General features: G+C 45.1%; 1 protein-coding gene and 1 long non-coding RNA gene across 3 annotated transcripts; one reads left to right on the plus strand and one right to left on the minus strand.

Annotated features, from left to right (window-relative positions):
* Positions 1–3,541: 3,541 nt before the first annotated feature.
* On the minus strand, positions 3,542–4,983 carry LOC307205454. The gene is made up of 3 exons (XR_013834007.1): positions 4,965–4,983; positions 3,811–4,838; positions 3,542–3,664 (listed from the first exon to the last, which is right to left on the minus strand). It is a non-coding gene; the product is annotated as an uncharacterized lncRNA (long non-coding RNA).
* Positions 4,984–5,808: 825 nt separating this feature from the next.
* P2RX4 (purinergic receptor P2X 4) lies at positions 5,809–24,670 on the plus strand. 2 transcript variants are annotated; one of them, XM_079957801.1, is made up of 12 exons: positions 5,811–6,012; positions 7,529–7,676; positions 13,573–13,644; positions 16,618–16,690; positions 17,279–17,375; positions 17,969–18,049; positions 18,850–18,991; positions 20,835–20,971; positions 21,481–21,574; positions 22,295–22,360; positions 22,472–22,567; positions 23,894–24,670. In XM_079957801.1, the coding sequence occupies exons 1-12, from the start codon at positions 5,870–5,872 to the stop codon at positions 23,951–23,953; spliced, it is 1,209 nt and encodes a 402-aa protein (XP_079813927.1). In that variant the 5' UTR covers positions 5,811–5,869; the 3' UTR covers positions 23,954–24,670. The 2 variants fall into 2 exon arrangements, with proteins under 2 accessions (XP_079813928.1, XP_079813927.1); XM_079957802.1 differs by lacking the exon at positions 13,573–13,644 and having other exon boundaries at positions 5,809–6,012.
* Positions 24,671–25,148: the final 478 nt, after the last annotated feature.

Genomic DNA, 25,148 nt, shown 5'->3' on the forward strand with positions numbered 1-25,148 from the left:
AGTAGTCTTCCTCCCCTGCCGCTGCACTTACCTTCCCTGGGTCTGCTGCCACCATCGCTGCTGCTGCCACCGCTTCGTCTCATGGGTAGGCAGAACAAGCTCATCCGCTCTGCTCTCTGGCCCACAGGAGCACCAGGGCGGCAGAGGGAAGATGAATGGCACAAAAGGGCTGGCTTCGGAGAGGGGCTGCTCAGCCCAGCCCCTTTCCTCCTCTAGGCAGGGCAGGAAGAAGCCAGGAGGGAGGGAGGGAGGAGGCACTGCCGCGGTGAGGGAGGAGGGGGGAATGGAATAGTGCGGGGGGGGGATGGCGCAGCCCAAACAAACAGAATTCCCACGCCAATCCATGGACAGTCCACAGGCCGGATCCTGAAGACAATTAGGTCTGATCTGGCCTGTGGGCCTTAGTTTGCCGACCCCTGGTCTACGCCGTGTCACAATTCTCCAAAGGACCACAGACCCTGGGCGAGTGCCTGGAACCCCATGCGTTCTTGCCACTGCTCAGCAGAGAGATGGGCAGGCACACAACTTTTGTAACAGTATTTAGCGTAAACTAAATATATACTTGATTCTGACTAAACTAAGCTTCCCAGGAGAGACTCGTGTACTCTTGTACTATCTGGAACCAAAGAGGTGCATTGGTTGCCAGATGCGATTTCCCCCCCAGCTCTCCTACCCCACTACTGGGAAAAGCCATTGTTTACCCCTGAATCGGACGGAGCAAGCATCACACTGCAGAAAAACCAGGTGACGTTTGCTCAGTGGTAAGCATTGGGTTTTCCTGGGGGAAAGCAGCAGGACAAGCAGAAGTATGTATGAACCCCTACACTGAACCCCACCCCTTCAAGATGCCTACATGTCATTGAATGCCAAGACTGGGGACCTCCTCTCCCTGTTATGTTCGGAATAGAGAATTGCAAAGAGCTTCTCTCTCTGAGGAACTGCTGCAGTGACTGGTTGCAGGTGCCTCTTTTTGTCTAGTCATGTAAGAGATAACACTCGCAGCATTTTGTGGTCTTGTGTCTCTTCCTGGTGTGTTGGAAACGGCAGCCATTTTGTCTTATGCCATGCTCCCACAACAGCCACTTTCTGCCTGGTGCCTAGGGCACTTTCTCAAAATTCCAAATGTGTCCCAAAAGGTGTTGGCCCTGCCTGACAAGAGCCAACAAGGGGAGTTGAATTGGTGTTTAATTTTAAATCAGACCTTGTTGCTGCTTGTGCCATTAAAACACAACCTTCTTTGGTCCTCAGATTTTTCAATGCACACCTGGAATAGGAGATCCAGATCTTCCTGGCAGGCTTAAGCAGTCAGTACACCGTGGGTTAAACCACAGAGTGTAGGACTTGCCAATCAGAAGGTTGGTGGTTTGAATCCCCGTGACTGGGTGAGCTCCCTGCTCCTGCCAACCTAGCAGTTTGAAAGCACATCAAAGTGCAAGTAGATAAATAGGTACTGCTCCGGCGGGAAGGTAAACGGCGTTTCCGTGCGCTGCTCTGGTTCGCCAGAAAAGTCATGCTGGCCTGGCCACATGACCCGGAAGCTGTATGCCGGCTCCCTCAGCCAATAAAGCGAGATGAATGCCACAACCCCAGAGTCGGTCACGACTGGACCTAATGGCTAGGGGGCCATTTACCATTATTACCCAAAGGAAAGACCAGATTAACTCTCTCTTTCTCAAGCCACAGCAAAGGCTCATGTATGAGAGATGAGAGCTTTGCTGATTTCCACTGGGAAGCCCTCTGTTTCTTTGTGTCTGGTTTTGAATGGGGAGAGGAGACTTCAGGAGTATCAGATACCAGCCTCATTACAGTATTACTGCGTTTCTGGGGGTTACAGCAGAGACCTAACAAACAAACAAACAAACAAACAAACAAACAAACAAATAAACTTGTGTATATACCGGTAATTAAAACTGGGTGTTCAGAGGACTTTGTCCCATGGTATTTCCAGGGACTGTATGATCAAGGGAAGTAATAGTGCCACTGTATTCTGCTCTGGTCAGACCTCACCTGGAGTACTGTGTCCAGTTCTGGGCACCACAGTTCAAGAAGGACACTGACAAACTGGAACGTGTCCAGAGGAGGGCAACCAAAATGGTCAAAGGCCTGGAAACGATGCCTTATGAGGAACGGCTAAGGGAGCTGGGCATGTTTAGCCTGGAGAAGAGGAGGTTAAGGGGTGATATGATAGCCATGTTCAAATATATAAAAGGATGTCACATAGAGGAGGGAGAAAGGTTGTTTTCTGCTGCTCCAGAGAAGCGGACACGGAGCAATGGTTCCAAACTACAAGAAAGAAGATTCCACCTAAACATTAGGAAGAACTTCCTGACAGTAAGAGCTGTTCGACAGTGGAATTTGTTGCCAAGGAGTGTGGTGGAGTCTCCTTCTTTGGAGGTCTTTAAGCAGAGGCTTGACAACCATATGTCAGGAGTGCTCTGATGGTGTTTCCTGCTTGGCAGGGGGTTGGACTCGATGGCCCTTGTGGTCTCTTCCAACTCTATGATTCTATGACTATCATATACTGTGATGCATATGCAACTGACTCAAGTATATTTTGCCAAAGTGTTTTCTATGGTTGAGGGTGTGCAAAGCAAGGCTTTTCCCTCACAGCAAGAGTGGTAGAGAAGCTGCAGCCCTCCAAACCTTGCTGGGCTTCCAGTGGCTGTATTTGGCCCTGCGGCCTGAGGCTGGTTGGAGCCACAAGGCCCACAAGTTCCCCCCTCCTGCTGTGAACCTGCCCCTGCCATTTTCTCGAGCTGCGGACACAGGCTTGATGACATGGACAAAAAAATAGTCTCCAAGAACATTTTACTTATCCACTTGCCTCTACATATTTATGTTAGTCCTTCTAGTCACTGAAATGTAACAAAAACCAGGAACTTGGCCTTCGCCCAGTTTGCAAAGCATTCCTGTGTGTTCAGCAGGGTACCCTTTTGCCTCATAGGCCTGCACTAACATTTCTGCACTGATTTACAATGTTTTTTGCTTAGGAACTGGTGGGATCAATGTTGCTATTGTGTTTTAATTTACGATTTTTACATGTTTGTATTATCTTCCAATCACTTTGAATTTTATATTGTAATTTTTAAAAAATTAAAAAGTTGTTTCAAACTATTTTTAACACTGTTTTTAATTGTTGTAACCTGATATTGAGCAGAGTTTTTCCAAAGCAGTTTGTGACACAACATGTCTGTCTGTCTGTCTGTCTATTTCCATACACACACGTATTTATCAGATGCGTATCTCCCTCCCTCCCACAACTATCACAACACACTTGGGACAGCTTGCAACAGAACATCAACACAACATCAAACACCGTATTTTTATGGTGGGAATGTCCCTAACATTCTGGTCTGAGGTTTATCAATAAATATCTAACGCCTCTCCACAGCTCTCCTCGCTATTCATTCTGAAAAGAAGTTTGATCTGGATGTTGGTAGCCTAACAATATGAAAATATACAAATTTTGCATGTCTCCCTATGGTATAATAACTTGGGTTATTTGGCTATTTCAGAATAAATAACAAGCTGCAGGTCTGGAAACGCTTCTTGGCCATCCGACGGGACTTTAGTTCTTAAGTTTCAGAATTAGGTGCACAGCACTCGCCATTGCGCCATTGTGGGAAACAGGGCAGTCTTGAGTTAGTGTTGTGTGTAACCATTTCTCATGCCTGCAGTGGCGTAGCGTGGGGGGTGCAAGGGGGGCCGGCCGCAACATCTGGGGGTTAGGGTTAGGGGGCACAAATCTATGGGTTAGGGGGCGCAAATTACTTGCCTTGCCCCGGGTGCTGACAACCCACGCTATGCCACTGCATGCCTGTGGTATTATATGCCATGCCACACAATTGCATTATAATTTAGCTTCCTGGTATTGTTAACTGGTATTTGTTACTATGCTTCACATTTAAAAACACTGTTTTGCCCCCCGTCCCCACCTCCAAGCAGCGAGAGGCTTCAAGAGTTCCAACCTGTTCCCTGAGGTGGTTTCATGGGAATGAGGCTCCACTGGAGACTCAGGAACAGCAGCTTCAGATCCACATATATAAAGTGGGGCAGAGAGAAAGCAAAGGTCCAGAAGGTGGGGACGGACCTAAAATAATTAACGGTTCTGCAGTATCTTTATTAGGACAAACAAAAATGTCACAAATGTGCCACTCTTTTGCGACATTTTGGCCAGTCCTATTAAAAGGATTTCTGCTGGGGTTTTCCCAGCTATACACAAGCAAGGTATTTTGTGTATTAATTCCCCATCAGATTTCTAGGGGAAGGCCCCAGTGACATAACTGTGGATTTCCATAAGCCTCTGTGTTTCACTCAGTTCCAGGTAAGTTCTTTAGAGCTCTTTGAGAGTATCTGGTGAGAATGTGTAGTAGATGATGCATGGCAACTATTCACTGGGACATGAGATGGGAAGACCATGGGAGAAAACCAAGCACTCATGGAACGATGCAGCAAGACCTTTTGAAGCAATGTGATGTATGTTTAATATACTATGCCATACATAATTGTACACTTGCCAGGACAATTGTATTTCTTTTTAGAGTTTTAAAAACAAATACAAACTTTTTTAAATATAATAAGCTTTTGATGGTCCCTCATCCAAGACTCCTGAACAAGAGCCTCCAGATGGCAGTAGTATGCTAATGTTGGGGAAGGATCTCAGAAAAAAAACAACCAAGTGGAAATATCCGCCATTAGTGCGCTGTTTTTGCATCAACTGTGTCCACACTGTACATTTAAAGTTCTGTTATACCGCTTTAATAGTCATGGCTTCTCCCAAAGACTCATGGGAAGTGTAGGTCACGAAGGGTGCAGAGTTGTTAGGGACGGCCCTGGTCCTCTCTCAGAGCTACAGTTCCCAAAGAAGTTTGGGAAGACAGACTGATTGTTGAACCACTCAAAATTGTAATTCTGGGAGGGGAACAGGGGTCTCCTAACAACTCCCAGCACCCTTAACAAACTACAGTTCCCAGAGTTCTTTGGAGGAGGGAAACCCAGTGCTGGATTTAAGTATAAGCTAAACAAGCTATAGCCTAGGGCTCCACTCTCTTGGGGGTCCCCCAGAAAATTAAAAAAAAACCTGGGTGTACATTTCCAGATTATAAGATAAAAAATAAAATAAAACCTACATACAGCAACAGTGTTTGTGTGTTGTGTAGGCTCCTATGATCATAGCTGTCAACTTTTGGATTTGAAAATAAGGGATCAGCAGCCTCACCTGTCCCGGGGACAGTCTACGGGATATCTAACAATCCGGGAAAGCAGCGGGAAATAAGGGAATTTTCCGCAAAAAAGGGGAAGGTTGACAGCTATCTTACATGTAAGTAAGCCATGGTCCCCGCCTGCTAGCCTGCTCCCTAAAATATCACTGGTTTGCTCATTTCTGTATATAGGGTGCCTACATTCTGCATGTGCAAATGGGTTTAGATACCTATTAGGTCCATAAATTATAGCATATATTCAACACAAAAAACAGTGACAATTCGTTGTTGACAAAGGACAGCTGGACGTAGAAAGGGCCCCGTTACCGTCAGTAGCTTAGGGCCTCATCCAGCCTAAGCGTGTGAATGAGACCCAGCCTGAGGGTCCTCCCGCCGACGAAGCTCTCCTTTCCCGTTTCCTTTCCTCTCCCGGAGTCCCGTGCACTTTGCCCGCGGCAGGAGGAGCAGCGCCTCCGCTTCCTTGCCCCCAATCCGACCGCAGGCGCTGGAGGAGGAGGAGGAGGAGGAAGGGAGACGCCTCTTTCGCACTCGCCACCGGGAGGCGGAGCGGCGGGACTCGCCCTCTCTAAAGCCCTCCGGCTGCCTCCCGCGGGGATCGCGCTGCTGCTTCTTCTTCTTCGCCGCCGCCCGCCGCCCCTTCTGGCTCCATGGCCGGCCCGGGCAAGCCGTGCGCCGGCTTGTACAGCTTCCTCTTCGAGTACGACACGCCGCGGATCGTGCTGATCAAGAGCCGCAAAGTGGGGCTCATGAACCGGCTGGTCCAGCTGGCCATCCTGGCCTACGTCATCGGGTAAGGCGGGGGCCCAGGGGCCAAGGGCCAGGGGCCCCCGGTTGCTGACCAGCGAGGGAGGAGACCCCCGGACCTCGCTTCCCCACCAACGTGATCCTCCTCCCCAGAAGCGGGGAAGTGTAGTAGGGCAACTCACTTGTTGCCAGAGGAGAGTAGTCCTCTTGAATTCCGTAGGTGTCTACTCGGAAGTAAGCCCTTCTGGAGTCCAATAGGATTTACTTACAAAGGAGTTTGTTGCAGCGAAGTTGTGCTTCTCCAGATGTTGGCTGCATACGCACCATATGTTGAAAGCGCTTTGCCCCCCTCCTGAGATTCCTGGGTGCTTTAGTTTACCCCTCACCAAGCTGCAGTTCCCGGCACCCATCATGAACTATAGTTCCCACAATTCTTTCCAGGCTGGGGGAAGAGTATACTTTACATGTATGCGTGGGCATAGCCAGGATTTATTGGGGGGCAGGCATTATGTTGGGGGGGGGGGCGCGGCAGAACCTCAGTTAGTTAAGTGTAAACTCCCCTCAGTGGTATGCAATTTATTTATTTCTGCCACAGCAGCGGCCAGAATAGTGCATGCTATTAAAAGTCACTTGTAATAAGATGAAGAAGGTTTAAAATTGGATTATAAAGAATACAAGGCTTTAAGGACATGTGTGAACGAGTACTAAACAATGGAACCAAGATATGGGAGTGGAGGGAAGTCAAGCAAAAAATGGTTTAAAAATTTGTCTATGATGTTTTCTTTTTCTTTTTTATGCATTGTTGTTATTTTTATTTTACTATTATTTTTTGGGAAATTAACAAAATGTTATCAAAAGAAGCACAGAATAGGTAAAGGTAAAGGGACCCCTGACCATTAGCTCCAGTCATGACAAACTCTGGGGTTGCGGTGCTCATCTCGCTTTATTGGCCGAGGGAGCCGGCGTCCAGCTTCCGGGTCATGTGGCCAGCATGACTAAGCCGCTTCTGGCAAACCAGAGCAGCACAGGAAATGCCGTTTACCTTCCTGTCGGAGCGGTGCCTATTTATCTACTTGCATTTTTGGCATGCTTTCGAACTGCTAGGTTGGCAGGAGCAGGGACTGAGCAACGGGAGCTCACCCCGTCGCGGGGATTCGAACCACCGACCTTCTGATCGGCAAGTCCTAGGCTCTGTGGTTTAACCCACAGCGCAAGAATAGTGCATGCTAAAAGTTGGCAAGAAAAAGAATACCAGCAAAAGAACAATGGCTGTATAAATGGACAGAATACACTGAACTCGCTAGCATGACAGCCAAAATAAGGAATCAGGATGGAAAACAAATAAAGGATGGCTGGGAAAGTTTGGGGGAGTACTTTAAAAAAAGTTGATACTAAAGCAAAGCTACAAGCAGGGGTCATTCCCTAACTGTGCAAGACTAAGGGGATAAGCTAAAAAATATTTTCCCCAAAATGTGTCTGGATTTTTACTTCTTGAAAAATGGCAACCCTACTTAAACCTAAATTCTGAGATGGATGTTTTGCCCCCCCCCCCCTTCTTGCAGCTGGGTCTTCGTGTGGGAAAAGGGCTATCAAGAAACAGATTCAGTGGTGAGTTCGGTGACCACAAAAGTGAAGGGCGTCACAGTGACCAATACTTCAGAGCTGGGGCTCCGAGTTTGGGATGTAGCCGATTACGTGATTCCACCTCAGGTATGTACACAGGAGCTGTATCTCATGAGGGATTTGCTGGGTATGACACATACTTCCTGTTTGTGGTCAAGAGTCTCTCTGCCTTAGAGCAACCAGGGACAGTTTTTACCTGCTAGCTCTTCAAAGGAGACCATTAGATCACAGGACTAAACAGAGCCTAAGACATACAGCGGCCGTCTTTATGAGTGTTAATAAGAAATGCCTGCTTTTTGGGGTGGCCAACCAGCCAATTGTTCAGATCCATTCCATCCTGGTTTCATTCCTGTGTTTGGTACGGAACTTGTATTGGTTTCCTGGGTAGGTAACTTATACCAGAATGCAACTTTTTTTCTTTTCTTTTCTTTTGGTAACATCTTTATTGAAAGTTCAAAAAGTACATAACCATATGTGCACCAAACATGGTGAGACGCAAAGAAAAAAAGAAAAAGGGAAACAGAACCCGTGCAAAAGGGAAAACAAAGGGAGGAAAGGAAAAAAACCCCAAACTTTTACAATGTTGTTATTGCACTTCACCAGATCTTAACCTATTACAGTACAGTGGTGCCTCCATATAAGTCTGCCTCGTCCAGCGTCCATTTGCGCTTTGTTGAGTGTCCTTTTCATCGAGCGTCTGGGGCTCCGGAACGGATCCCGGACTCAAAACAAGGTACCACTGTATTTGTAAGAATGAGTTCCAAATATCATTTAATTTGTCCATGGCAAGTCTGCATTTATATGCAAGTTGTTCATATGTTGTGAGTGGGTATTCAATCCAATCATAGAAGGGAGCCACATTTTTATTTTTCCGATTCATCAGAACCAGTCTTTTTGCTGTGGTCAGGGCACAGAGAGTCCACTCGTATTGTCCTTTTGTAAGGTTCCATGTGCTGGGTATGTAATTCAAGAAAATATTTTGCTCTGTAAATGTAAGGTTGTTCCGTACAGGTCTGTTGATGGTTTCAGTTACCTTCTGCCAAAAGTCTTTCAATATAGGACAATGAAAAAACATATGTTTTAGAGAAGCAGGGAGAATGCAACCTTGTTGATTCTGGACCTTTCAGAGGCTTTTGATGTCACTGACCTTGTTATCTTTTTGGGCCACTTAGCCAAAATGCAATGGAGAGACTGGATTCTACTCACAGAATAAAAACTGGCAGTGATCTACCCCTTTTGGGGGGAGCGTTCAGGTCAAAGTTGTTTTGAGTAAAGGGGAAAGGGGAAAAGTCACTCACCAAAAGATTGCTAGGGAAACAATCTGCCTCACAGCAAAAACTGCGTCTTCCATTCCAGCAAAAATGGAGGATGGAGAGAGAGGCCGGGGCCAATGTTCTTATGCCACTGCAAAGGAAAAGGAGCCCACGGTTGACAGCGATCGACCAGAACCTCCCGGGGATCGACCAGTCAATCACGATTGACCTGTTGGACATCCCTGCTCTATGGTGATGGCTTCAGGCCTTGTTTAGAGGGCATATCTCAGAAAACATGTCTGCTGCTTGCAGCCTGTGGGATACAGCATGTACCAAACATTCCCAGTCTTGATAGCCTCCAGATCAGGAGTCGGCAAAGTTTTTGTTCACGGTCCCACAGATACCGCAGTGGGCTGGAGTATGTGCACACACATTCATGCATGTGCAAACGCTATTTCCGGCACGGAGGAGGCATGCACATCTTCCCATTGGCTGCAGGAGCTTCCTTCAGCCAATGGGAAGCCGGCCAACGTCGCGGAAGGCGGTCCCCGCTCTGCTCCGCGCTAGTTTAGCACAGCTCACAGGAGCTGACCAAGTGGGCGGCGGGGGTCCATGGGCCGGTTAAACAACCCAATGGGCCGCTTGTGCCCCATTGGCCTTAGGTTGCTGAACCCCTGCTACAGATGTTTGGGGCCACCAGTGCCAACAGTGAGGACCAATGGGAGTTGTAGTTTGAGGGCGCTATTGGTGTCCATGGACCTGAGGCCCAGATCTAGTCCAGCATTCTGTTCCCACAGTGGTCAGTCAGATGCCTCAGGGAAGCTCAAGGCAGGACCTGAGAGAACCTCAACCTCATCTAATCCAAGAGGACACTTTGCAAATAGCTGCCAGGCCCTTCCTGGCACACTGTTGTGTGGAATAATTTCTTCTCTGTCATAGAACTCGGTTCAATATGTCTTTGCATGCTGCGGCTTCAAGGCAGAATGGGTGTAAGCTTGCTCTGTTGATTCTCTTTTACGGCCGTTGTGAAAGAATGATAAGGTCAGCTCTGCTGAGTCTTTCCTCTTGGCTAAACCTCAACTTCTCCTGTTTTAGGCCCCGGCCTCTGATCTCTGCAGCTTGCGGCTTCCTGGGAGCCACACTTCCTCCTTGTTGTTCGCACTGTGACTGAGTCATCTCCCTAAACAATCGTATTTGATTGCTGTTTTAAGCATGTATGAAAGCATTTATACTTGGATCAATATTAGTTTGGTATAGAAATAAAAATCTACCGTAACAACAACAACAACAACAAACATTTAACCCCTCTTAGGCCACATTCACACCATACATACATTTGAAGTGCTATGATAACACATTTTAAAAATTGAATGTTATTAACATATACATATTACATATACAAAAGAAAAAGAAAGAAAAAGAAAGAAAAAAAGAAAACTTACAAATTTTAACATAACCTACAACTATTCTGACATATACATGCAGAAAAAGAAAAAAGAAAAACTTTTAAAAAAGAACAACAGTTCCATATACACATCTTTGTAAGGAATACAAGCCGTCCTTATTCCTGTTAGTAGCCTCCTTCTCTTCTATTTTTACAATATCTCCTTTTCTGACTTCATGCTTCATGCCCTGATTTATATCTTGACTTCCCTTACCCCTATGCGGTTCTTAATAACTCGTATTTCTGGTTGTCTTAGCAAGACTGTGGAGAAACAATCTAATTTCCTGTGGAATTTTAATTTACACTAAGCCGAACGAAGTCCTGGAAACCATCTTTTTTCATATAATTTATAAAAACATTGCATCCTCTCCTAATTCTCTAATTTGAATGGTTTCTTGTTATTTCTGTGAGTTTAGCCAGTTCCAGATACTCACTTAGTTTTAAGAGCCATTCTTCTTTTGTTGGCAATGTGTTACTTTTCCAATATTTTGTAATCACGATCCTGACTTCTTTTTTTGTCCTTTGGGATGTCTGTTGTAAAGATTCCTAATAAAAATAACCCTGGTGGTTTTTTTTTTTAAAAGTGTATCTAATAATTTTTTTGATTCTTCATATATCGTGTCCCAGAATTTTTTATTCTGGGACACGTCCACCACATGTGGAATAGATTCCCATCCTTATGGTTGCACCTCCAACATTTACTACTATTTTTAAAATTTATTTTAGCCAATTTTGCAGGAGTCAGGTACCACCGATACATCACCTTTAGAAAATTTTCTTTAATCGTATAGCATGCCGTAAATCTAATATCATTTTCCCAAAGGTTTTCCCGCTTGTCTAGTTCTATATTATAGCTGAAATCTTAGGCCCCTTTTACCATTATATCCTTTAACTCTTCATCTTTTAGATGCCAATTTTGTAATATACATTCTTTTTATCATTTGAAAGAAGTTCTTTAACTAGATCAGATATTATCTTGTCAAATCCATTCTTTTTTTATCATGTTCAGAACACCATTGAGTTGGTGGTACTGCAACCAGCTTATACCGATTTGTTTTAACATACCGTATTTCTTCAATTTCAGTTGGTTATTTTCTTCTTCTGGTAAATCTTTATATGTCTGCCAATTGGTACCCATATTTTTCCTTTTAACAGCCATTGCCTCCATTGGTGATAACCACCAAGGGTTTTTCGGCCCCAAAAGTTTTTTATTATTTCTTTCCCATACTTCAAATATTGCCTTTCTGATAATGTGGTTGCGAAATCCTTTATGTATTTTCACTTTATCATAACCCAGATATCCATGCCATCCTACTATGTGCTACGATAACACTTTATACAGTTGTGGCTCACCCCAAAGAATCCTGTCAAAAGTGCCACCTTGCTTAAGAACCAAAGTATTCAGCTGTAACACCTTTGTAACAAATGAGTTAAGGAACTGAAGTGAAACTGGAAAGAAGCCATCTAGTCTAAAAACCTGTAACATCTACCTAAAGCGAAGTAACTGAACATAAGCAGCTGAAGTTTAAAAGAAGTTGTGCCTGTAGCATCCATTAGATTTGGTATAAATGATAATAGGTTAACTATTTTCTGAAAGAACATTATCTCCTGAGACATCCTTTGTTTTATCCACTTTGTTCTGTTAAATAAATCTTTCTTATTTGTTCAACTGCCTGAGTCCCCCAAGTACCAAAGTTTTCCCTCACACAAAATCCATAAAGATAACCTGTGGTGGTGTTTATAGAGTGTGTACGTAGTTTGGGTCCACAGCAATTGGTATATAGTCAAGGGTTCTGCTACAGTAATTGGTGGTAGAAGTGGGATCTGCTCCATGGGGCTACCCTTGAAGACTACTCAGAAAGAGCAGCTGGGGCAGAATGTTGCTGCCTGGCTATGTGATGGGGGTGGGGGCTCACATTAACCCATTCATTAAATCCTTACACTGAATGCCTGTGGACTTCTGGAAATGATTCAAGGTGATGCATTGAATCATATACCAAATCTGCAATGACTTGGGACCTAAGTACCTTCTTCAGTACTTCCCTATCCATGTACAGTGGAACCTCTACTCACCACCATAATCCGTTCCGGCAGCCCGTCCTTTAGGCAAAACTGGTCGCTGGGAGAAGCACAATTGTGCGCATGTGCAGACAGCGGCAGCCACTTTTGCGTGTGCACAAATAGCAAAAGCTGCTTCTGCGCATGCGCGAATCGCGGCAAACCTGGTATTTACTTCTGGGTTTGCTGCTGTCACAACTTGGATCGGACCCAAGTAGAGGCAGTCGTAAGTAGAGGTTCTGCTGTACAGTCGTACCTCTGGTTGCGAACTTAATTTGTTCCGGAGGTCAGTTCTTAACCTGAGGCGCACTTTTGCTAATGGCGTGACTTCCGCTCGCATCCTGGGGCAAAGCATCTACTTCCGGGTTAGCGGAGCTCGTTACCCGAAGCGTTCATAAGGAGGACGGTACACAACCCGAGGTTCCACTGTACTGTATTAAGGTGTGCAGATGAAGGCAGAAGACAAGGCATTCTCAGTTAATTTAGGGAATTCCAAAGCATAATTGGTTATCCCCACATTGACCTAATTGAGACACAAGGTGTAAAGCTCTTTGTTTATCCAGGCTTTTGGAATGCTGTCAACCTTCTTGCTGACACTGTTACCTTGTATATATTTTGATGATGTATATTTGATAACTGTATTGTCAGCCAGTGGGCAGGATTGTCCCATTGGGAGGGATGTAAGTACAAACTTGCACTTGAACAAGGGATCAGTAAGCAAAAGTTTGGCTTGTGGTTTCCACTGCCTCACCTTCTGTCTCCAGATTGTCACCCCAGCTCAGTCTGACCAGCTCCAAATCTTGATGATGATCTCATGCTGTTGGTGCAATAAGCTCTGGCACTCTATGGGATGCCCAGTTATTTCACCTAGCAGCAAGTTGTTCTTCCTGACCTCAGCTCCTGGGCAAAAAGTTTTCTTGCTTCCACTCACAATTCGCTTTTCAGCTTCTAATGGAAACTGCGCTGATGGTCAGTGGTCTACTGCTCTTTCATTCTGAGCTGCTAAGATGCCCATGATCACATTTCAGTTTCTGAGCCATTGGTTTGTGGGAAGTGGGCAGTAACCACCTTTTCCTGTACCCCACAGAAGGACATTTCAATCAAAGTTTCCCCTTCTGCTAAAACGAGCTAGGCCTTGATCCTATTTGGCTTCTCCTTGGGAAACACCACCAATCCAGATCGCTGTGTGAAGCTGAACTCATTCTTTTTTCTTTGTACACATGTTTAGGGCGAGAACTCCATATTCATCATGACAAACATGATCATCACTCAGAATCAAACTCAAGGACTCTGTGCAGAGGTAGGTTCCCACTAACATCAAGCTTTCAATGTTCAGAATTCATTTGTCTTTTGTCTGAAACCATAAAGAAAATGCTGTGCAATTTCGGGAGCAGAGTTGAGAAGCTGGCCATTCAGTTTACATCCCAGGGCCAAAGTAGGGACGCCATCTTTGGGGAATTAGGATTTTAATAGGCTGCTTGTGTTTTGGGGAGGAGCCAGCCTGTTGATAAAAGTAGGAGTAGCTACCAGCAGCACACAAGCAAACACTGCAGGGTCCTCAGGAGGGAAAGAGGGTTGAAATCCTTAGGAAATAAATTACGTAAATTTGTAAACTTTAGAAACCAGAGAAAAGTTGGTTTTTTTGACCTGGGCCTTAGGGGGTTTAATGCCCAGGGACCCAGCAGTAGTAAATGCTAAATGACTGCAGTTTTAGAAGTGTGTTTGTGTTGGTTTTAGTTTTTTTATCAGACTTTGAAATATTTTGTGAAGGTGGTTTTTAATTGTACAGTGGTACCTCAGGTTAAGAACCTAATTCGTTCCGGAGGTCCGTTCTTAACCTGAAACTGTTCTTAACCTGAGGTGCCCCTTTAGCTAATGGGGTCTCCCGCTGCCGCTGCCGTGAGATTTCTGTTTTCATCCTGAGGTAAAGTTCTTTAAAAAAAAAAATTAAACAATTTCAACATAACAATTTATCAATCCAAATATTCAATTACATTATTTTTTCCCTCCACCTCCCCCCAACCCAGGACTTCCCTCAGCTCCCCTCTCTGGTTTCTTTGCACATATTGCTCTCCGCATATTATAAAATTGTACATATCCTTGCCTTTGTCTATCATATATTCAACTAATAAATTTGTGGATGTTTATTCAAAACCTGCCAAAGAGTCCAAGTCATTTTGTTGTCTTTTTAAGTAGTTTGTAATAAGTTCCCATTCTCCCTTGAAGTCATGATTGTCCTTGTCACGCAGTTTATATGTCAACTTGGCCAGTTCTGCAGAGCTCATCAAATTTTCTTGCCACTGTTCTTTCATTAGGATTTCCTCGTTCTTCCATTCTTGTGCTAACAAGACTCTTGCTGCTGTTGTAGCATACATAAATAGGTTTTTTATTTCTCTTGGCAGGTCTTGTCCTAACAAAATGCCTAACAAAAATGCTTCTGGTTTTTTTGCAAATTTCATTTTAAACTTTTTTCCCCAATTCGTTATATATCATTTCCCTCCCAAAATTAACTTCTCTACACTTCCACCAAATATGATAAAAAGTACCTTCTTTTTCTTTACATTTCCAACATATATTTGACCCGGTTTTGTACATTTTTGCTATTTGTACTAGTGTGATACACCATCTGTACATCATTTTCATATAATTTTCTTTCAAAAGAGAACAATCTGTAAATTTCAGATTTACTTCCCACAATTTTTCCCAGTCCTCAAATTGTATGTTATGTCTTATATCTTATGCCCATTTAATCATGACTGATTTGACCTCCTCATCTTTTGTTTCCCATTCTAGCAGAATACTATATGCTTTCTTCAGCAGCTTCCCTTCTTCTTCTATAACTTCCTTTTGAAATCTGGAAGTTGTATCACTAAACTCTTATTATCTTCCTTATACATCTCATAAAGTTGTCTATAGTGTAGCCAACTCTGAAAATGGTCTTTGATTTCCTCAAACTCTTTTAATTTCAATTTCCCTTCTTGATCCCTCAGTAGATCTCTATATGTGGGCCACTTCCCCTTTTTGCCAAGCGGTTTGAGTAACGAAGCTTCAATTGGGGATAGCCACCAAGGTGTTTTTTGTTCTATTAGATCTTTGTACCTCTCCCACACCCTGAGGTAAAATTCTTAACCTGAAGTACTACTTCTGGGTTAGCGGAGTCTGTAACCTGATGTGCTTATAACCCGAGGTACTACTGTATGACACCCCCAATCAGAAAGGAAGATGACCTACATAACTCCTCCCGTCTTTTTTCTCTGCATACTATTGTTTTAAATTGTGGTGTTTGCCAACTTGGTTGGATCAAAGTGTTTTTAGCACATACCCCAATTTATGTAGATTGCCCAATTTGCCTCTGTGCAGAATTCTGACTCTTTCTTTCTCTCGTTGTTTCCTTCCTTCCTTTCTTTGAGTGAAGAGCTGTTCTTGTTAGCTCCCACTTATCTGATTTATTTCAATGAATCCAAGCATAGTGGATTAACTAGTTCAGAAGCAGCTTTTTTGTTTTGACCACGAACTTGACATGAGCCAACAGTGTGACGCGGCAGCTAAAAAAGCCAATGCAATTCTGAGCTGCATCAATAGGAGTATAGCATCTAGATCAAGGGAAGTAATAGTGCCACTGTATTCTGCTCTGGTCAGACCTCACCTGGAGTACTGTGTCCAGTTCTGGGCACCACAGTTCAAGAAGGACACTGACAAACTGGAACGTGTCCAGAGGAGGGCAACCAAAATGGTCAAAGGCCTGGAAACGATGCCTTATGAGGAACGGCTAAGGGAGCTGGGCATGTTTAGCCTGGAGAAGAGGAGGTTAAGGGGTGATATGATAGCCATGTTCAAATATATAAAAGGATGTCACATAGAGGAGGGAGAAAGGTTGTTTTCTGCTGCTCCAGAGAAGCGGACACGGAGCAATGGCTCCAAACTACAAGAAAGAAGATTCCACCTAAACATTAGGAAGAACTTCCTGACAGTAAGAGCTGTTTGACAGTGGAATTTGCTGCCAAGGAGTGTGGTGGAGTCTCCTTCTTTGGAGGTCTTTAAGCAGAGGCTTGACAACCATATGTCAGGAGTGCTCTGATGGTGTTTCCTGCTTGGCAGCGGGTTGGACTCGATGGCCCTTGTGGTCTCTTCCAACTCTATGATTCTGTGATTCTATGATGTGCCCCCATGCAAACCCTTGCATAAGCGCTAGTTTTGGAGGCCACGGGGTGGAGGGAGAGGGCATGGCAAGCACTGCCTTTCTGTTTATCTGCACCATCTTCTTCCTCTCCAGTTTCCAGATAAAACCACACGGTGCCATTCTAGCGAAAACTGCACGGAAGGATACGTTGGGACACACAGCAATGGTAGGAGCTGGTGTGGTCTTCTTTGTGCCTGCTAATCATTTTGCTCACTTTTTTTGATAAAATCTTGACCTTGAGATCTGAAAATATAGAGATAGGGCAGCATTTCTAAGCGGGAACTGTATGTTGCAGATTTCAAGGATATTGTGCAACGGTGTGATTGACTTCATCTGTAGATACTTGTTATGGGTTTTGGAGGGGAGGAATGCTGATTACTCAGTTGGATGCTGCCGCCCCCTAATTCCCCACACTTCCCTGATGGCAAGCCATTTTCTCTCAGCCTAAAACACCATCACCGCCCTCTGCAAGAAGAGGGTGGTTCTGGCCTACCTTTCATAGGCAGATGTTAAGTCTGAAGCCTGACTTACGCATGTGGCAGCAGAAAAACCCAGAATCATAGAATCATCGAGTTGGAAGGGACCCAAGGGTCATCTAGTCCAACCCCCTACAATGCAGGAATCTCGGCTAAAGCATCCGTGACAGATGGCCATCTAACCTCTGCATAAAAACCTCCAAGGAAGGAGAGTCCTGAGGCAGCATAGTTCTTGTTAGCATAAGAGTTTGATGAGGACGCTCTTGGTATCCCTTCAGGTGTCCAGACTGGGAAGTGTGTTCCATACAACTCCACCGAAGAAACCTGTGAGGTCTTTGCCTGGTGTCCAGTGGAGGAGGATGAACATATTCCCAAGTGAGTGTCTTGCGGGAGGGAAAATAACAAGCAAGTTGCTTTAAAAAACCCCAAACATGGCTAGGTGTTGAGATACTTCCACCAGGTAGCTACGCTCAGACGTCTTTTGGAGCTAAATGGCGTTGACGGCCTTTGCTTTCCAAGGCCTTCAGGGAAGCAGCGTTTATTGGTTGGCGCTGCTGTGGCCTGGTCCCAAAGGCCATTGTTTCCTTCCCCCATAGCCATGGGTGGAATGCTCAGCATTCCCCCCTCTGGCCACACTGGCATGGGCAGAAAGGCCTGTTTGAATGGGCCATTCAGGGGGCATTGGGGGCAGGCGGGCTTGCAGTGCTATAAATGGAAGGCTTTATCTAAGGTCACCCTCTTTGGATATCACCCCTGCCTGAGTGAATTTGGGGTGTTATGTGTGCAAAGTGTGCACTGACCTATGGGGGGCCAGACCACCTTTTTGAAGTGAGATTGTTGGATTGTTGCCTTGTTGCTAGCCATGATTGTCAGGCATAAAGTGAAATTGCACGTTTCCACTGAGACATTCTCTTTCTCCTCCCTCCCTCCCCCATCCCATCCCCTGGTCCTTTCTCAATCCCCTCCAGACCAGCTTTCCTACATAATGCCGCAAACTTCACCCTCCTGGTAAAGAACAACATCTGGTACCCCAAGTTCAACTTCACTAAGTGCGTATATATCCTCCCCCATCACTAACGTCTTTGGGCTGCGCTCACTGGAGCATTAATCACAAGTTGTTGGGTTCTTGTGCTAGCAGGGAAAAGAATCAGTCCTTGTATTATTTGTGTCACAATATAAAATCACGGCACTGAAGAATTCGGCAGTGCTTTGTCAAGCATGGAGGTGGCAGGGTGGGACGGGAGATGTCTGTGGGTGGCACTGGCTCTAGGTTTCCGGGTTCCCTTGGGCAAGAGCCTGTCAGTGGGAGACCCTTCCTCCCAGGAGCTGCTTTCCTACTGCCATTGTTTGCTGGTGCTGCATCTACTGTTCTTAGGACTGCAGTAAGTGGCCTTATACCAAGCCAGGCTCACTGGTCCATCTGTCTCAGTGTGGCCTACACTGACTAGCTATGGCTCCCCATGGTTTCAGGTGGGGAATCTTTCTCTAGCCCTGCCTGCAGATGCCAGGGATTGAACCTTGGACTTTTGGCATGAGCCACTGCCCTCCTCCTAACACCGGCATTGTGGAACAGCAGCGGCTTTCAGCCAGGATTAAGTTTGCAGAATGAATAGAGATGGCTTATGCTCATGCTCTCATTTCAAAAGCTTGCCAGAGATAACCACCCTCCCCCCCTTTCCTAGACAACAACATCTTTATGTGGAGTGGGCAAGGCAGGTGTTTCTAGTTCAGTATACAGGAAGTTGCACCCTTTGGGCAGAAGGGCATGATATAAATTTAATAGATATATCACCCAGTGAGTTCCCTAGATGACCTTAACTCTGGAATCTCTCCCTTCTTCCCCACCCAGGCGAAACATCCTCCCCAACATAAGTAAATCATACCTCAAGAACTGCAAATACAATTCCAAAACGGACCCCTTTTGCCCCATTTTCCGCCTCCGTGATGTGGTTGAATCTGCTGGTCAGAATTTCCAAGAGATGGCTGTTGAGGTTGGTTAGAATCTGTGGTGGGAAAATACGACAGGAAGGGAAGATTGATAATCCAATCTGGAGCTGAGTGCAAGAGTTGCGAATTAGATTTTTTTAAAAAATACTTAGATTTATCTTCCTTTAGAGATAGGATAAATTTTCTATATGCACATAGCATGTATTGTTAACTTGGGCTGTGAGACATAGGCGCTCCTTCCACTGGCCCCTGGGGCTCTGGCCAGGCCACAGACCCCTCCCCTGCCCAGGCCCCACTTGCTATCAGCTCCACTCCACAGGCTCTTCCAGGGCTTCCTCATGTCCTTGCACTATGATAATAGCCTGGATGATAAGCAAAACTGACCATGGAGTGCAGTCTGCTGTGCAAAGGCCATTAGCTGCGACACCAGAATCTGGGAGCCTCCAGTGCAGGAGAACAGTTGCTTTATGCCTCACTTGTGGGCTGCCAAGAAGACCCTCGACCCAGCATCTCTTCAGGTAGTGGGGGCACCTGGAGAGAAGGGCCCTAAAGGATGCTCTCAGTATACAAGTGCCGGCTGGTGTCTGGAAAGGGCAGTCCTTAAGACTTCCTGCCGTGTGGTGGTGATCCTTAAGGCTGCCTCCAGCGAGACTGCCTGGCCAGGCAGGGGGCCTCTCTGTGGCAGCTTCTCCTGTCAGAAGCCCCCGTGTGTTCTGTGCCTCAGGATGGGGTTTGGGCCTCACCCCTCCTTGTGGCAGTGTGGGGTCGGCCTGCGTGATGGGGGGGGGGGGTTTGATCCGCAATGAGAGCGGGAAGCCTGTGGGGCAGCTGCCCCGTGAGTCCACTTCTGAGCAAGCCCCACAAGGCGGCAGCTGCACCACGAGAGCCTTCGTTTCCTGTTTAATGTTTGTTTCCAACCTCTTCCCCCTCCTCTTGAGTATCCAGCATATTTGAACAAGGGCAGCTGGGTAGCAGTTTGTACAAATGGTGCTCTTTGGCAGATGCACATTATAAGGAATGCGATTAATGGAGCAAATATTTAACTTTCCTTGTTTGGGCTTGCTATCTTCTCAAGATCAAGGCCTCTTTCAAACAATGAGCTTTGCTTCCAGTCACATTTGCCAGTTGCATTTCCAAAAGGCTCTTTTTGCTAACTCCTCAACTTGGTTCAGCCATGCAAAGTGTAAACTTAAAAGTGTCCAGTTCAGAACTGCTCTGCACTTGCCAAGGTGGATTTATGCAAGCTGTGCTGTTCTTTAAGGCCTCAGTCTTCCAATCTGTAATATTGGGATAATAGTACTGACCAAACTTACAGAGCTATTGGAATAATCATTGTGACAACACGTTAATGTGCTTTGAACATTTGAAACAAGCTGCAGAAAAACCTTTACAATTATGTCAGTCTGCAAGTACCCCTTCCATTTAGATTTCGTCAGTGTGTTTTAAAAACGTAAAACTTTGCTGCTAGACTCAAGCCTTATAGCTGCATGCAGAACACTCAGGCAAACTGGTGGACGGAGACAAATGACAGCAGCTTTATTATATTTTGAGAATGTGCATTGAGATTATATTGTTCATAAACCACATGGGAAGGATTTGTATCCTGAAAAGTGGGATGTAAATAATTTCAATAAATAACTGCATTTTATGGTGCAATGTGTTTTGGCATCAATGAGACCTAGAAACTTGTCCCTCACTCTCTTTTTTTGTACCAAAATTGACTTGGGTTATGTTGGATGCAGTGTACACTACACTCTGTAGAAAAGTTTGTGCATGGGTCTGCTGTAAAAGACAATTGCATCCATGACCATGGGGGGAGGAAATGAACAATGTCCCATATGAGGGCTGTTTGAATTTAAATTGAATGCACCGTTTCGGTTTCTACAGGGTGGAGTGATGGGGCTGCAGATCAGCTGGAACTGTAATTTGGACAAGGCTGCCTCTCATTGTTTGCCAAAGTACACCTTCCGTCGTATCGACAACAAGGATTCTGACCACACCGTCTCTCCAGGATACAATTTCAGGTAGGGTGATTTGGGGTAACCAGGTGTGGGAACCCACCATGGTATAGCCTCTACTCAAGTCAAACTCTTTTGGTGCAGGGTCTGATGTCTGGCGCAGGTGAAGAGAGTGTTTGTTTAGATGTGGTGATTTGTTGGAAGAGTTGGCTTACGCTGTTGATTTTTAATTGTACTGGTTTTACCGTGATGCCTGTGAGCATTTTCACTTGATGCAGAGCACCGGTGAAGACCAGTTGCTCTGGACCAGTGACCCACATGAATGTGTGTGTGAAGCAGCTCTGGAGCAGACACACCAGGTTTTCTAATTGGGTTATGAGATCCCTGAAGATTTGCAGTTGTTTGCATCCATCTGTCTCGAGAGACAATGGAGTGCGCCTCTAGGGGTGAAGTCAAACAACAGTTAGAGCAGCACTTACGTGACCTCCCTGGGGCACAAGCCTGGGCGGTGTGTATGGAGGTCATGGGCTGCTCGGAGGACAACACCCACCTCTCCTTTTTCTTTTCCCAAACAGATTTGCTAAATATTACAAGAATGCTGGTGGCAGAGACTCCCGGACGCTCATCAAGGCCTATGGAATCCGCTTTGATATCATGGTGTTTGGCAAGGTAGCTACCTGTTTTTGCAAAGGGCATAAGGAGGCCAGCTGCCTCTGAGTTTGGCCTGCCTGCAGGGGCGGCGACCCTCAGATGGCACCAGGCATGCATGGCACCCCTCTGCTTTGTTTCCTTAAGAGGGGGGAGAGAGAACCCAAATCTCATTTAACAGACGGCCCCATGTTTGAGCCCTGGCATTTCCAGCAAGAGTACCCAAGACCTTTGACCTGCTACCAGTCAGAATAATTCTGCTGTCCTCAACTTTCTGGGACCCAGCTTTTAAATACATTCTGTGACGTGTGACCACATTTCTAGTTGGTGGTTTAAGTATGTCCGCCTGCCTCCTCCACTCAATTTCTTTCTCTTTCATAGAAACTGTGAATTTTTGTGTGTGTCCAATGTCTTTGTCTTCCTGAGTTGTTGAATGTTCTGTTGCACCAGTTAGCGCTGGAGGTTTCACCACCAGAGACATGGAACAATTCAGACAGTCACGGAACGGCCATCCTTTTCTTACAAACAAATGCCATAAAGCCGGCCTTCCCCAACCTAGTGCCCTTCCCAGATAATGTTGGACTACAACTCCCGTTGTTCCTGACCAGTGCCCATGCTGGCTGGGGCTGATGGGAATTGGAGTCCAACACCACCTGTCGTTGGAAAGTTCCCATAAATGAATAGGAGAGCTATCAGAAAAAGGACTTGTGAATAACTTGTGTATATCTGTGTGTGTTTTAGGCAGGAAAATTTGATATCATTCCTACGATGATTAACATTGGATCTGGCTTAGCCCTGTTTGGTGTGGTAAGCCCTTTATTCTCCCTCACAACTGGTTTCCTTTTAATAAGGTGCTAGAAGAAACGTCAACATTTGAAAATAAATAAAATCTCTTCTTTGCCTTTGAATCTCAACTAGGCGACAGTCCTCTGTGATATCATTGTCCTGTATTTCATGAAGAAAAAATATTATTATAGAGAGAAGAAATACAAATATGTTGAAGACTATGACTTGGTAAGTTTGCTTTGTGTTAGGATTTGCTCCCATAGCTTTCTCTCTATCTGTTTCTTCTTCCTTCCATCTCTCTCTCTCTCTCTCTCTCTCTCTGTCTTTCCAGAACGAAAAGAATAAATATGGATGTGGAACATCCATTCTTTCTTCCCCTAAAAGAAGCTTGGAAACTATATTAAGGATTGCTAACAATTCTTGGTGCCACCATATAACTAGGATTTCCTGTGTGAGACACTGTGAGAATTTAAAAAAACATTTATAATACCAAATTCCCACCTTGGCTTCTGGCCAAATGGCCCTGTGGCTTAATTGGATGTTAGTCACTTTCTTTTCCTTTATAGCTGGGGAACCTGTTGCCTTCCAGATGCTCCCGTCAGCCTATTGATCAATGTGGCTCCTACAGATAAATGCCATTTGAATATATTAGGCTAGAGCTATCTAGCTTCTCATGGGGAATGAATATTTACCATAAAGTAGATAGACTTGTGGTGGGTGTTCTTAATTTAAAAAAGGGCTTGATTTCAGCTGCTTGCATTTTATAAGGCATAGTAAAGATACATTTTTAGGGGCTAACCAGGCTGGGATAGTTGGGATAGCAGGCTTGTTGGTTTTTGAATGTCTGATGTAGATTTTTTCAATTTCATTGTTCTGTATGGGACAATGAGAATAAAGATTATTGTATCGTATGGTATTGCTAGATTACAGCAAATTGTTTTTAGAGACGAACATATGAAGCTCCTGTTGGATCAGGCCAAAGGTCCATCAAGTCCAGCATGTGGTTTTTAGAGTGGCCAACCAGATGCCTCTGGGAAGCCCAAAATCACAATAGCGCACCTTGATCAGTTTGGAGCACAGTAGGGGGAAGAGGGCTTGGTTCATTGCCTTATTGGCAACCTTTTGCCAGCTTATTAGAAAAGTTTGGTTGGGCTTTTTGAAAGTGTGTTGCTTTGCCTTAGCCAGTGCAGCTCCTGTAGAACCTTGTAGGAGTCATTCCTGCACTGCAGGACCATAGCTGTCAACCTTCCCTTTTTTGGCGGGAAATTCCCTTATTCCAGCGCCGTTTCCTCCTCCTTCCCCGGATTGTTAGATATCCCGTAGACTGTCCCTGGGACAGGTGAGGCTGCTGATCCCTTATTTTCAAATCTGAAAGTTGACAGCTATGGACTAGATGACCCTTGGGATCCCTTCCAATTCTAAGATTCTACAATTCAATGAACCTTACAGGCTAATTTGCTTAGGAAATTTCCCCTGGGGCCAGAATGTGAACCTGAGAATCTGTCTTGTGTATCGTTGTTGTTTTTGCACTGACTTCCCCCTCTTCTTTCATAGGAAGCCAATTCATCCTATGGCTCCCAGGGAGAAACTCAGGAAGGCTGTCGCATCCGATGACCAACCCAAAGTGCTGATGTCCAATGAATTTCATGCATGCACAGGCTGTGAAGGGGAACAGAAACCCACATAAATTATTATTCTGTTCAGTCTTCCTTCCAATATGGATGCCCTGATAAAGGGAATGTAAAGATTGTGATATTCTGCAAATAATGATAACCACTTTCTGTGAAAGTTCTTTTTTTGCTGGGGTGGGGGAAGATATTTTGGGGACCTGCAAAGCCCTGGATAGTCTGAGGTAATTTTGAGGGCCTCCTAAAGTTGTGGCAATGGAAAAAGCAAGTGACTTCTGGGTAGGATTCCTTCCCTTTCTGTCCCCTTCCGCCCTGGTTCCTCTTCATTTCATCCCCCCATCTTTGCTGGATTTAAACAAGTTAGGTCTTCTGCTGCCTTCCTTGCACATATCCCAGTTCCTATTCTTAGCGGGCGATAGAATCCCCAGCATTCAATGGGGCGAGGAAGGCGCTCTGACCTGTGAACTAGATGGCACACTGCCAGTTCTTTCCCTTTGCACTTTCCTTAATTTTTGTCCTTTAGAGTTCATTTCCAAACTGAAGGAATGGATATAGGTCAAAAAGAAATAAATTTGTACGTCCTTGCACTTTTCCCCTGTCTAGATTACATGGGAGCAAAAAGAAAATTGATTAATGTGAATGGGGGGGGGGATTTTAGGGGAGAGATCTATTTTTTGGAGAAAATAAAGCTATTGGAAACTTTCATCTTCTTGTGCTTTCTTCCTGTATGGGTAGCCTGGAATGCAGAGCTGCAACTGAATATTCACACAATCTTAATTCTGTGCAAGGTAAATGCTAGCAGAATACATTGGAGACTGTGTGTGGTGGGATCAAGCTGCAATCTTCTGTGTTTCAAAAACTGTTGTTTCAGAACTTGTTTATCTGCATTTAGGGAAAATGTCAGACCTCTGCAGAAAGGGGAGATACAAATGCTGCAATCTGCAAAATGTATTTATTTTAAAATACTTACACCCTGCCCTTACAATCCTGTGCTGGCTAGAAGTGGTGGGAGTCCAAATACCTGGAGGGCACCTGGCTGGGAAGGCGCTTGCATTATATCGTCACCCTGATGTAGGACAGGTGAGGGATAGTCAAGGCATCTTGTGGACCTTTTTGGGATGTCCTTAAGCTACAGGTACATGTATTCTCTCTGCCTCTCTTTTGCAAAACCAGCATAATGA

The sequence above is a fragment of the Podarcis cretensis genome (genome assembly GCF_951804945.1).
Source record: "Podarcis cretensis genome assembly, chromosome: 16".
NCBI lineage: Eukaryota > Metazoa > Chordata > Lepidosauria > Squamata > Lacertidae > Podarcis > Podarcis cretensis.

Coding starts and splice junctions, on each gene's coding strand:
- P2RX4 (XM_079957801.1), top strand. CDS start 5,870: ATGGCCGGCCCGGGCAAGCCGTGCGCCGGCTTGTACAGCTTCCTCTTC. Junction 20,972..21,480: donor TCTCCAGGATACAATTTCAG/GTAGGGTGATTT, acceptor TTTCCCAAACAG/ATTTGCTAAATATTACAAGA. Junction 22,361..22,471: donor GCTTAGCCCTGTTTGGTGTG/GTAAGCCCTTTA, acceptor AATCTCAACTAG/GCGACAGTCCTCTGTGATAT.